This window comes from Semicossyphus pulcher, unplaced genomic scaffold, assembly GCF_022749685.1.
Source record: "Semicossyphus pulcher isolate SPU_LCO1_2020_fin unplaced genomic scaffold, fSemPul1.0.p SCAF_7, whole genome shotgun sequence".
Classification (NCBI taxonomy): Eukaryota; Metazoa; Chordata; class Actinopteri; order Labriformes; family Labridae; genus Semicossyphus; species Semicossyphus pulcher.
In genome coordinates, this window is record NW_027211748.1 from 4,220,001 (window position 1) to 4,231,367 (window position 11,367).

Genomic DNA, 11,367 nt, shown 5'->3' on the forward strand with positions numbered 1-11,367 from the left:
GTACTTTTGGTTTGTTGTAAGAGTGTTTTTGATTGGTTGTTGGCAAGGGGTCCAGGCCTTTTTCTGGCCCTTGGGTCAGGACCTTTTTACATGATAATATGGGCCATTGATCCCTTCTCAATTTTACCCTTGTTCTTTTTTCGTAAAGTAATAACTTCCATTCCCTTGTGATCACTTATTGTTTTTATTACATAATATAATCAATGATCAGTCAAACATGAAATCATTCGCTGTCTTGCTATACAGTCATATATTATTATTTATTGTTAACTTGAAGTCAAGATGTCTTAATTTATCTGTTTATCACAGCTAAGATTATCTCTGAAGAACTCCTGGATCTTCTTCCACATGAGGACTTCAGCTGCTGCGTGGGACTTGGGCTCACCCCCCCACTGGATTCGTTGACCCCAAAGTCCATGAAAACTGGAGGGGCAGTAGGGTCCATAAGGTGGCTCAAGGTAATGACCCGCTCCAGGGTAGCACACACTCTCAAAGTTGTCCTTCCCATGATGCTTTAGTTTCTCAACCATAATGTCCATGCAAGTTTTGCTGTCCCAGTTGAGGTCGTTCTCCGAAGTTAGAAAGAGGAAACGTCCCTTTGCTTTTTCAATGGGAATCAGAGTAGCTTTGTTCTCCTCTGCTAGTGGGTTATTCATAGCATACTTGCCGATGCTGGCTCCTGACTCAGTGGGAATGATCCTGCCTGTGTCAAACAGTAACGCTGGGTGGATTAGGCTCTTCTTGTAGTAGAGGGGAAAAATGGTGTTTGAACAGTTGCCGTTAATCCACACTGTTGCCTCCACGCCTGGCAGGTAAGAGGCAGCTGAAAGTGCAAGATCTCCACTTTTTGAAAGTGATATTATACCCAGTCCTTTACCGCCCACCTGTGGAAAAATGCAGAAACAATTATCTACTCTTAATAGTTTCTTCCAATACCACAAATAATGAGTTTAAAGATAATCATAAATGGAACTACCAGTTTAAACTAGTATTTACCATCATACCTGTTGATGGAATGAAAATTACACTGTGGTGGATAAACACACAAGGAAACGGGTCCCAAAAAGTTATTTGGACTGTTCAAGCAACTCACCTTATCTTGTTTTTTTAAAAACTGGATTGATTCTTCAAAATAATCCAGATGAATTTCTTTAATGTGTTTTGGCATGTCCTCATGGCCGTACAGCGCTACAGTCAGAACCACAAATCCTTTGTTGGCTAGCAGAGACGCTCTCTTCTCTGACAAACCTCCACCAAAAGTGTACAGATCCAAAACAGCAGGGAAAGGACCCTTACCTGGACAGAAACAAATTTACACCGATTCAATGGCAACAGAACGATGGAAAATAATGTAAAACAAGTACAGAGGGAATGTAAAATACCGCTAATGAAAGTATATGCAAGAAAAGCTGCACTACAACAACCACGGCTGGGTTTTCAGTAACGGTTGCCCCGATCACACAGTGATTGGTTGTGTGATTTATATAGTTTAAAGCTGGGGTATGCAACTTTAGAGAACCTTGCAATACTAAAAGCATCTGACTGTAAAAAAAAATGCCAATACACCAAAAAACATGCACTGCCTCCTTACTACAGAAGCAGGACAACGTATGAAAGAAAGTTGGAGAGAGGAGCACAGGACATTATATTAACTGGTAACCATATCAATCTACCTTTCTCTTGTTAGACTGCCTTGATTTGGCTTGTTGAAGACACACAATGGGTCTCATTCATGAAACGTTAGTAAATGTGTGGGTAGATTTGCACATTAAAGCCTACGCTACTAAAAACCTACTCCGGATTCATGAACACCGCGGGAAACTCAGATCTGATCGTAAACAAGTGTGTATGATCATGAATGCCAATCCATCGTAAAGTGACAGCGCGCGCCCGGTAATCAGCTATTAGCATAAATCCACGCCCGTGAATTGCCAATGACCACCGTATAAGGAGGTGTAGATGCATACAGTCGACCTGTCAGTCATGGCGCAAACAAAGAAAGAGAGAGAAAGAAAAAAGAATTTTTCCGAAGCGGAGATAGAAATAATTTAGGGTGAAGTGGAGTTAAGAAAACACATTTTATTTTCATCTGTTAGCAGTGGTGTGACAGGGACAGGCAAAGCGAAGGCCTGGAGGGAGGTGACAGATGCCGTTCATGTTGTCTCTGTAGTCCAAAGAACCGTGTCCGAGGTGAAGCGTAAATGGTTTGACATGAAACTGGAGGCAAAGAAATGCATAAGTGCCCACAAAAAAATACATCTGCCACAGGAGGAGGAGGCTCACAGTCACAACGCTGGCATCATTGGGGAGACCTCTCTGTCAGGAATTATACCTGACGGAGACAGCGACATGCCTCCACTGGAGTCAACATCAAACCCAGATGGTAAGGTGGTAAGTGTTGTATCATAATACATTAAACCATCACTGATAGCTTAGTGGTCAGTTTAGTTTAACCTAGGTCGTACAGTCTCACCAAACAAACAGAAGATTCATTTGTGGGGTTTTCTCTCCAGATTGAATGAAGTGGAAACGGGAAACCAGAAATGTTATATTGTGCGTAATGGATCAAATCTAAATCAGTGATGGCTGTCGAGTGTAGAGCTATTTAACATTTATTTTAACAAAGGATACGGAACATATAGCCCACAGCAGTTTTGTATGCATCGCCTAAAGCTCTGTTTTATACAGCTCCAAATAAGTCAGTCTGCAGCCAACGTAAATTAAACATTTTTCAAATCAGATTTATTAAAGGTTTCTTTCAAATGATCAAAGAGCCACACAAAAAAAAACAAACGTGTTGTCTTAAATAATTTTCTAAATGTGTTATATTTTAATCGTTTGTCATGTTTAGGCTATATCATGTGTTTCAAAGGCATCTGCGTATTGTGTACATAACAGAGCGCAATATGAATTAAAATTGTAATTTCCAATAGTGACCAGCATTATTTATGTGCATTCTTAAATTTACACAAGCACTACGCGCGGTCAGCAGCATGTGTAGATTTTGTTAGTAGCTACGAAAAGATCGGAGCTACTAAAATATTGATGAATGCGGAGATGCACGTAAATTTCCGTCTGCGAACAGTTTACACACAAATTCGTTCTGCTCACGTTTCATGAATGAGACCCAATGAGTGTACGATAAGAGTGTGCAACGGCAACTACTTTGGTAAGCAGGCAGGTAACTGTCACTTTCGCTAATTTGCAACTGGGTGTGGTTTCACATATTTACCTGTTCAGTTGTGTTGCAGGATTTTAGAAAAAGAGGGTAAGTAGGGCTCCGATACTTTCTGTTGAACACCACGTCTGGTCAGGACAAGTTTTACTGTTTTTCTATTAAAAACTTTTGTGAATGTTTAGTTAATAAACAGTTAAAATCATCCGGACCCATGTTATGTTTTGTGCACAGATGCATCACAGTAAAGAGTCCCCTTAAAAGTGGCATTTTTTAATCATAGTCGCTAAAGATTGGAGGAACTAACAGGCTTGGGAGAGCTGCAGATACTACATTATTTCTTTTTTCATTCAAAGCATTCCATTTAATGATGGCTATCCGAAGGTAGAGAGAGTTAAACACATCGTTTTACAGTTCATTTTTATAGTTTTAACTGTTAATTCTTCTTATTGAATTATTCCAACTGGCACACACAGGCAGTTCTTGTTAGAAGGATAAATTCACAGTTGTTTTGTCCCCTCAGGAGTTTTTTTGATAATAAAAGATAAAATAATGTCATAATTTTCCTTTAGCTTTACCGACTGAATGATTTAAGGATGAAACAGACATAGACCAACCTGGGGGAGTAAACAGGACTCCTCGTATATTCCCCTCTTTGACGGGGATCCGGCTGACCCCGTCTCCAAGCAGAAGTCTCTCATTGGTCGCATCTGCCAGCACCCTCCCCTCCCCCCCCTCCTCGTGCACAGAGAACTTAACTGCATGTGGATTTAGTGACTTTGTTTTTTGAAACCTTTTGTGTAAGGTGTCTGCCCTCATCGACCACAGCAGACCCATGGGTTCAACCCCAACATAGCTCCCGCTTAGTGATGGGTCCCTGTCAAGGTTTATCTCCCCATTACCATCAGCCCTGTAGGTGGCAGAGGAGCTGAAGATCATCCCCCTCTCGTCAGTGGATCTGGCTCTCACGGTGACCGCCTGTCTCGACCTCAGTCCGGCCACCTCCACCTGAACGGGATCATCAAACAAACATCTGGAGCTCGGCAGCAGCCTCAGTCTGACTTGCGAAGACATCTCTTCCGGAACAAAGAATCCTTTCTTCACAAGTTTAGACTTCGGTCTGTAAAAAAGTAAAAAATAAAACACAAATGTAGCTAATAAAGGTCAGATCTACAACTCTGTCATGGTGATATTCCTTAAAAGCAAAATAGATTCTCAGCTGAGGCCTTGAGATATGCACACTTTAAGAACCAGACTTTAGTAATGCCATGGATTGAAGCCAAAATGATGCATCAAATGATGCAGCTGTTGGTTCCATTTCAAACTGTGTATGCAGAGAAATGTGAAGACTGTCTCTGTTTGAGCAGTGTGGTGGTGATTTGCTTTACAGATTAGAAGTTTGCTCTGAAGTCAAAACTAAACTATCTTCAGTACTGTATATTTAAAGCTCCTGTGAGGAACTTTCAGTTTGTGTCGATTTTGCTGACCCCTGTGGACAAAGCTGTACCTCTTATCTACCAATTTTGTCCTGTTCATGCTTAAGTGGTGTTTTTTAACAAAAAATGTCATCCTGCTTTCTTTAACAGTCATATGTATCACTCACTTTAAACTTTTCCCTGCAAAATGTAAACAAAGACAGCGTGCAGGACCGCTGTGTCTGACACTTACCCTCCCACCAGCCGTTTAAGGCATTTAAAAAAAAGCATGTAGAAATAATCAATATTGTCACTGATACAGAGTAATGATAATTAATTTCAGTCTGTTTCATAACCAGTGAAAAACTCCTCACAGAAGCTTAAAATGTTTTCTGTAATGAGTATGTATGTTTGATCCTGACTAAATTGTGTGTAGTGATATTTACTTGCAGTGCTTTAAGAGGGAAAAATAAGTGAGATTGCTTCTATTATTCATATATACGCCCTTGTATCAGCTTATCCCTGGGTATTACATTGTAAAGTATGAAACCAAAGGCAGCCATTTCAATCATTGGAGTACAACTCAATTGGCCGTATACACAAAATTAAATGAAATATTGTACTCCTGAAAAAAAAACCCAAAAAAACCTGGACACTTCCTCTTCTCCCTACTTGTAGTGTGTATTACTACTTTTCATTCAGTGCCCTTTTAGAGCGAGGCCAACAGCTTTGTAAAGATAATGTAACGTTACTGGTTGCGTGTCAGCTTGACTGTGTGCATGCTGAGTCTAGGCACGTGATAATGCAGTTACTTATGCAGGGTAAAGACCATAGACTATACTGTTACTAATTTATTAAAGTGCATCGTTTAATCATCGCACTGATTTAACACGACTTTTACAGGTCTGTTCCTCTAAGTTGTTTTTACCTGACAGAGAGCAGCAAAGGAGTACGCTTATGTGCTTAAGTTGTGTCGCTCTCCTCTGTGCAGCATGACAGCTTCGGAGATGAGGATGTTGTTGTACCCGGGCTGGAGATGAATCCAGACAGGTGTTTGAGGGTTTCGAGTTGCGTTAGCTTTGTTTTCGTTTGGTGCAAAGCTTAACATTTCTGTGACAAACGTTATGCAGTTTTGTTTTATTATTTTATTTGTGATAGACAAACAGCTTTGTTGTGCAATACCGCCCCTACTGATCCGGAGTGTGAACTTGTGCTCTAAACTCTTTCTAATAGGACATTAAGAGACACAAGTACAACAAATAAAGAACATATATCATTTGAATCAAAGAGAAAACAAGTGACAAGATTTATATTCATGATATTCATTAATATTCATTAGAAAGAATTTCCAACACTTGACAGAATTTTTTACGAACACTACTTTGCAGTGCAATCATGTAAAGAGTATTCTTTATCATGTGTCTTTATGAATCGCACTTCTGGCAGTACAATAACATATGAGCCACTGTTATTCACACTTTGTTCACAATCACAGGAGAACAGTTTAGACCGCTGTGAAAATTATCTAATCTTTTTATAATCCTCTACTCTTTTCTGTCTCAGCGTCAGACTCTGTACTCCATTAATTAACCCATTAATGTCCACAGTGGAATTTTATGATTTCCTTCACAACACTCAAAGTACCAGCTGAGCTAAGAACAAATCCATTGACATTTTTCCAATCGGTCAAAGTATGAGGCCACAGCACCCGCTTTTCTTAAACGACTATTTTTAGTTGTTAGTCACAAGGGGTAGCAGGTTTTTTGATTTTTCACACAAACCATCTAAACCAACAGGTTAGGAATATCACATCCTTATAATTCTTCATACATGCATAGTCTAGACTCTTACAATTTATATTCAAAAATCATTTTGATAATCCACTTTTTCTTGGTCCAGTAGTCATATTTTGCAGAAATTAGGGACCTTTTCTCTAGTATTCTATTGTTGTGGCAAAAAAGTTCCCTGAACCCTCTTGTCAGCCACTTAATTTCAATCTCCAATAGATAATAAAACATGGCTGAAAAACCCTTAAAAAACTATAATCAAAGTCTTCAAAAACTCAGACAAGCAAACACTAGAGACTGGCAGAATCTGATGCAAAAAGAGTTTATTTCCGTATAAATACAAACAAATAAACCCGAGTCCATCCGGATGAGACTGCCCACAGGTCAGCCGCTCGGGTCTTATATACTCTAAACCTTCCCTCGCTGGGCTCCGGCATGTTTTTTTTAATTTCAGGTCTCTGCCTAATTAGTTAAAGTGTGTCTCATCTTTTGATTATATAACTTCAACTCTAAACATTTGATTATAAAGTTTCAAAAAATGTTCCAACACTATGGTGGTTCTATGTTGTCCTATGGGGTTTAGCCTATGAACAAAATGACTTTTAATCTCAAATTCATCTAAACTACATATCCATGTCACTTATACACTTGCACATACACTTGCACACACACTTGCACTCTTTCTCTTCATTTCTTCCTAAAAGTTGAAAATACTTTTTAGGATTAATTCTTACTTGAGTCTTTCTGGTCTTTAAGTGCATGAGAGTTTTTGAACATGTCATCACAGGAACCTGTATTTCCAGTGGGAAAAAACAAACAAACTACCCTTGTGTATATCAACTAAAAATAATATGTTACAGAAATGGCTGTATCTCAAAAACTACAAGGAGTTAACAAGTTTAGTATGACAAATGATTGGTGAACTTGTTTTGGAGAGTTTTCTGCGTTTTTTACAAAAGCACAACTTTGTCAACCAATATAGGCATGATAAATATTCAAAATCAAACATTTTAATTTTGTTTTGTGTAGCCACATGTATTTATAGACTTTTCCTTAACATACTAAATTTAGTTGATTGTCATTAATGGGTTAATAACTAATTTTTCTTCCTTTACATTCTCTTTAATTTTGCCACAACTTTTAGTTGTCGGTTAATCACATCTTTAGCTTACGACTTACTAATATTTACATGAATATATTAATATGACTGTGCCATAAACTGTACAAACAGTGAAGGTTACCAATGCATTATGGTAGTAGTCATCTTGGTTTTTTTGGGCCAGATGTAGAAATATTTGGAGGAGACAGTGGAGCTGTTGAGGACCGAGCGGTTGGCAAATGGTAGTACATCATCAGATATATGAAGTATGCAAAAGGCAAATTCATTCGCTGGTTAATTAGATAGTAACCCACAGTGTTGTATTGACAGTGCAGCTGACTGGACTTGTTCATTTACTTGGCTAAAAAAAAGCTAAAAGAGCTTGAGGATTGCAGTAAAGTCAAGGTCGTTCGCCCGCAAATAAGAGGAACCGAGTGACCTCCACATAAAACAACAGTTTTTTTTGCCTGAAGTTGCTTCTCACTTTCCTATCAACCTGTTTGGATCTATAACTTTGCTTTAGTCTGTTCAGCATCACAGCTCAGCTTATCTCTGAAGAACTCCTGGATCTTATTCCACATGTGGACTTCAGCTGCTGCGTGGGACCTGGGCTCACCCCCCCACAGGACTGGTTTACCTATAACCGCATGAGGACTGGAGGGGCAGTAGGGACCATAAGGCGGCTCCAGGTAATGCCCCGCTCCAGGGTAACACACACTCTCAAAGTTGTCCTTCCCATGATGCTTTAGTCTCTCCACCATCATGTCAACGTAACCCTGGCTGTCCCAGTTGAGGTCGTCCTCTGACGCCACAAACAGGAAGTGTCCCTTTGCTTTTTCAATGGGGATCAGGGTGTCCTTGTTCTCCTCTGCCAGGGGATCATGAACTCCATTCTTGATAATAAGGCCCCCTGACTCTGTGTAAATTATCTTGTTCATGTCAAACAGTAGCGCAGGGTGGATTAGGCTCTTCTTATAGTAGAGGGGTAAAACTGTGTTAGCTGAGCAGCCGTTGATCCACACTGTGGCCTCCACACCTGGCAGGTAAGTGGCAACTGAAAGTGCAAGATCTCCACTTTTTGAAAGCGATATCACACCAACTCCTTTAGCGCCCACCTGTGGAAGAAAAAAACAAAACTTAGATGCTTTTACTTTTTCTTGAGACACCACGCTTTTGTAGATAAACATACATGGAGCTAACCATTTCAGCCAGTGCGTACAGAATGTGATTATTTCCCTACTCCCATTGATGAGATTATGAAGATGTTACAAAAAAGGAAACGTGTCTCATTTTATTTTGACTCTACAGTTTAAACAACTCACCTTGTCGTGTTTTCTTAAAAACTTTATTGCTTTTTCTAAATAATCCAGATGGACCTCTCTTACATTCTTCGGCATCTCTTCATGGCCGTACAGCGGTACGGTCAGAACCACAAATCCTCGGCTGGCCAGCAGAGAAGCTCTCTTCTCTGACAAACCTCCACCAAAAGTGTACATATCCAAAACAGCAGGGAATGGGCCTTCTCCTGGACCGAGATAAGTTGTTAAAGCAAATTAAATAGATTTAAAATGATAGAAATTACATTAAGAACAGTCCACATAAATTAAAAAGTAAGAACGGTGCTCTGCAAACATTACTGCTGTATCTTCAGCTGTTGCAGCCCCAAGTGACAGACAGTTACTGGATGCTTGATTCACGTATTGCCCTTTTAAACAGCATGTACAAGGCCAGAATATTGAGCCATTATTACGCCTGGTGACAGATGTTGCCCTCTCTGATCACTCCTGTGTTTTCTTTGAGAGTGTTATCTTAGTACAGACAATTACTCAAACAAAAGCAATTACAAAACGTTGTATCACTGAAAACACCAGCGACATTTTTAATCAGGTTTTCTCTTCCACACCTGCTCCGTCCTGGGTCTCAGTCAATGAGTTGGTAGATCATTTCAATTCCAAAATTGCAAATGTAATGGATACCATCGCTCCCACTAAGACGAAGGTTGTCTCTGGTAGGAAAAGATCTCCTTGGAGAAATGCCACACTGGTAAGAGCTGAAAAAGGAGAGTGTCGGAAAGCTGAACACAGGTGGCGAAAAAAGAATCTTCAGATTCATTATGACATCTATAAAGAGAAACTTCGCATTTATAATTCACAACTGAGGAATGCAAAGCAATCGTTCTTCTCTGACATCATCACCAAGAACAATAATAACACACGTGCCTTGTTTGCTACTGTCGACAGGCTAACAAACCCCCCTGTGTCAGTAGCACCTGAACTTCACTCAGCCAGGGCCTGCAATGAATTTGCCTCCTTCTTTACAGAAAAAATACTGAAAATCAGACAAGCAGTCAGTAACTCAGTATCAGGTTCAGGATATGTGCTGTGTTCAACTAAAACCAGTTTAAACACCATGACACAATTTTATCTGATCAACAATAAAGACCTGGAGGCCATTATACAACACCTAAAATCCTCCCACTGGTGCCTTGATATTATGCCTACAGATTTTCTCCAAAAGGTCTCAAAAGATATGGCATCAGATCTGATACAGATTGTAAACTTCTCTCTTCTCTCAGGTGTCTTCCCACAGGTCCTAAAAACAGGCCACTGTTAAAAAAGAACAACCTAGACAAGTCACTGATGAAGAACTATAGGCCTATATCAAATCGTTCTCGTCAAGGTGATTAATTACATCCGCTTAAACACAGACAGTGGCAGAGTTTCAGTCTTAGTACTACTCGATCTTAGTGCTGCATTCGACACAGTTGACCATAAGATATTACTTGAACGTCTGGAAAACTGGGTTGGACTTTCTGGCACGGTACTAAACTGGTTTGATTCTTATTTAAAGGACAGGGACTACTTTGTGTCTATAGGTAACTTTACATCTGAGCAGACAAAGATTACATGTGGAGTTCCCCAAGGCTCCATTCTTGGGCCTCTTCTGTTTAACATCTACATGCTTCCACTGGCTCAGATAATGGAAAACAACAAAATCAGCTACCATAACTTAATAAACTTGCCTTGCCTCTGCGTACAGTATAAAAGGTATAAACATTCATTTCAACAAAAAAGCAAAGAAGCGTAAACAGAAGCACTTTCCTAATCATGCTCTGGACATGTTTACAGGCACATTAGTATCCCAGTTTTGAGGCTTATTCTAGTTGTTATCATAACCAGGATGTGACCGTGAATATATCTTATTCCTTGTCATGAAGTTGTGTTTTTAATGCTGTTGCTGGTTGACAAAGAAAGTTGGCGTCACAGGGAGTATTGTCTATCAGGTTGTGGCAAAACAGGCAGCTCTTGTTAGGAGGATAACTTCACACTTATTTTGGTCTCTTTAGGAGATTTGTTGATAACGAAAGATACAAATAAAGCAACAGTTTCCTTTAACTTTACTAGTTGAATGATTTAAAGTAGACAAACCTGGCGGTGTAAAAAGCACTCCACGTATATTCCCCTCACTGACTTGGATCCTGCTGACCCCGTCTCCAAGCAGAAGTCTCTCATTGTCTGCCTCTGCCAGCACCCTCCCCTCCTCCTCCTCCTCCTCCTCGTGCACAGAGAACTTCACCACATGGGGATTTAGTGACTTTGTTTTTTGAAACCTTTTGTGCAAGGTGTCTGCCTTCATCGACCACAGCAGACCCATGGGTTCAACCCCAACATAGCTCCCGCTGAGTGAGGGGTCTCTGTCCAGGTGGATCTCCCCGTTGTCATCAGCCCTGTAGGTGGCCGCGGAGCTGAACACCACTCCCTTCTCGTCAGTGGATCTGGCTCTCATGGTGACCGCCTGTCTCGACCTCAGTCCGGCCACCTTCACCTGAACGGGATCATCAAACAAACATCTGGCACTCGGCAGCAGCCTCAGTCTGACTTGAGAGGACAT

General features: G+C 40.3%; 2 protein-coding genes across 2 annotated transcripts; both read right to left on the reverse strand.

Moving 5' to 3' along the window:
- Nucleotides 1–234: 234 nt before the first annotated feature.
- LOC138612037 (acyl-coenzyme A thioesterase 1-like) lies at nucleotides 235–5,655 on the reverse strand. Its single transcript, XM_069685335.1, has 4 exons — nucleotides 5,519–5,655; nucleotides 3,793–4,295; nucleotides 1,094–1,296; nucleotides 235–884 (listed from the first exon to the last, which is right to left on the reverse strand). Exons 2-4 carry the CDS (start codon nucleotides 4,247–4,249, stop codon nucleotides 288–290), a joined length of 1,257 nt encoding a protein of 418 aa, XP_069541436.1. The 5' UTR covers nucleotides 4,250–4,295; nucleotides 5,519–5,655; the 3' UTR covers nucleotides 235–287.
- Nucleotides 5,656–6,811: 1,156 nt separating this feature from the next.
- Nucleotides 6,812–11,367, reverse strand: LOC138611934 (acyl-coenzyme A thioesterase 1-like). The gene is made up of 3 exons (XM_069685210.1): nucleotides 10,905–11,367; nucleotides 8,799–9,001; nucleotides 6,812–8,591 (listed from the first exon to the last, which is right to left on the reverse strand). The coding sequence occupies exons 1-3, from the start codon at nucleotides 11,365–11,367 to the stop codon at nucleotides 7,983–7,985; spliced, it is 1,275 nt and encodes a 424-aa protein (XP_069541311.1). The 3' UTR covers nucleotides 6,812–7,982.

What these genes read in the sequence shown, in the direction of transcription:
- LOC138612037 (XM_069685335.1), bottom strand. Translation starts at nt 4,249, where the DNA reads ATGTCTTCGCAAGTCAGACTGAGGCTGCTGCCGAGCTCCAGATGTTTG. An exon ending in AGTCCTGTTTACTCCCCCAG is followed by an intron (nt 1,297 to 3,792) that starts GTTGGTCTATGT and finishes GTTTCTGTCCAG; the next exon opens with GTAAGGGTCCTTTCCCTGCT. An exon ending in TTTTAAAAAAACAAGATAAG is followed by an intron (nt 885 to 1,093) that starts GTGAGTTGCTTG and finishes ATTTTTCCACAG; the next exon opens with GTGGGCGGTAAAGGACTGGG.
- LOC138611934 (XM_069685210.1), bottom strand. Translation starts at nt 11,367, where the DNA reads ATGTCCTCTCAAGTCAGACTGAGGCTGCTGCCGAGTGCCAGATGTTTG. An exon ending in AGTGCTTTTTACACCGCCAG is followed by an intron (nt 9,002 to 10,904) that starts GTTTGTCTACTT and finishes ATCTCGGTCCAG; the next exon opens with GAGAAGGCCCATTCCCTGCT. An exon ending in TTTTAAGAAAACACGACAAG is followed by an intron (nt 8,592 to 8,798) that starts GTGAGTTGTTTA and finishes TTTCTTCCACAG; the next exon opens with GTGGGCGCTAAAGGAGTTGG.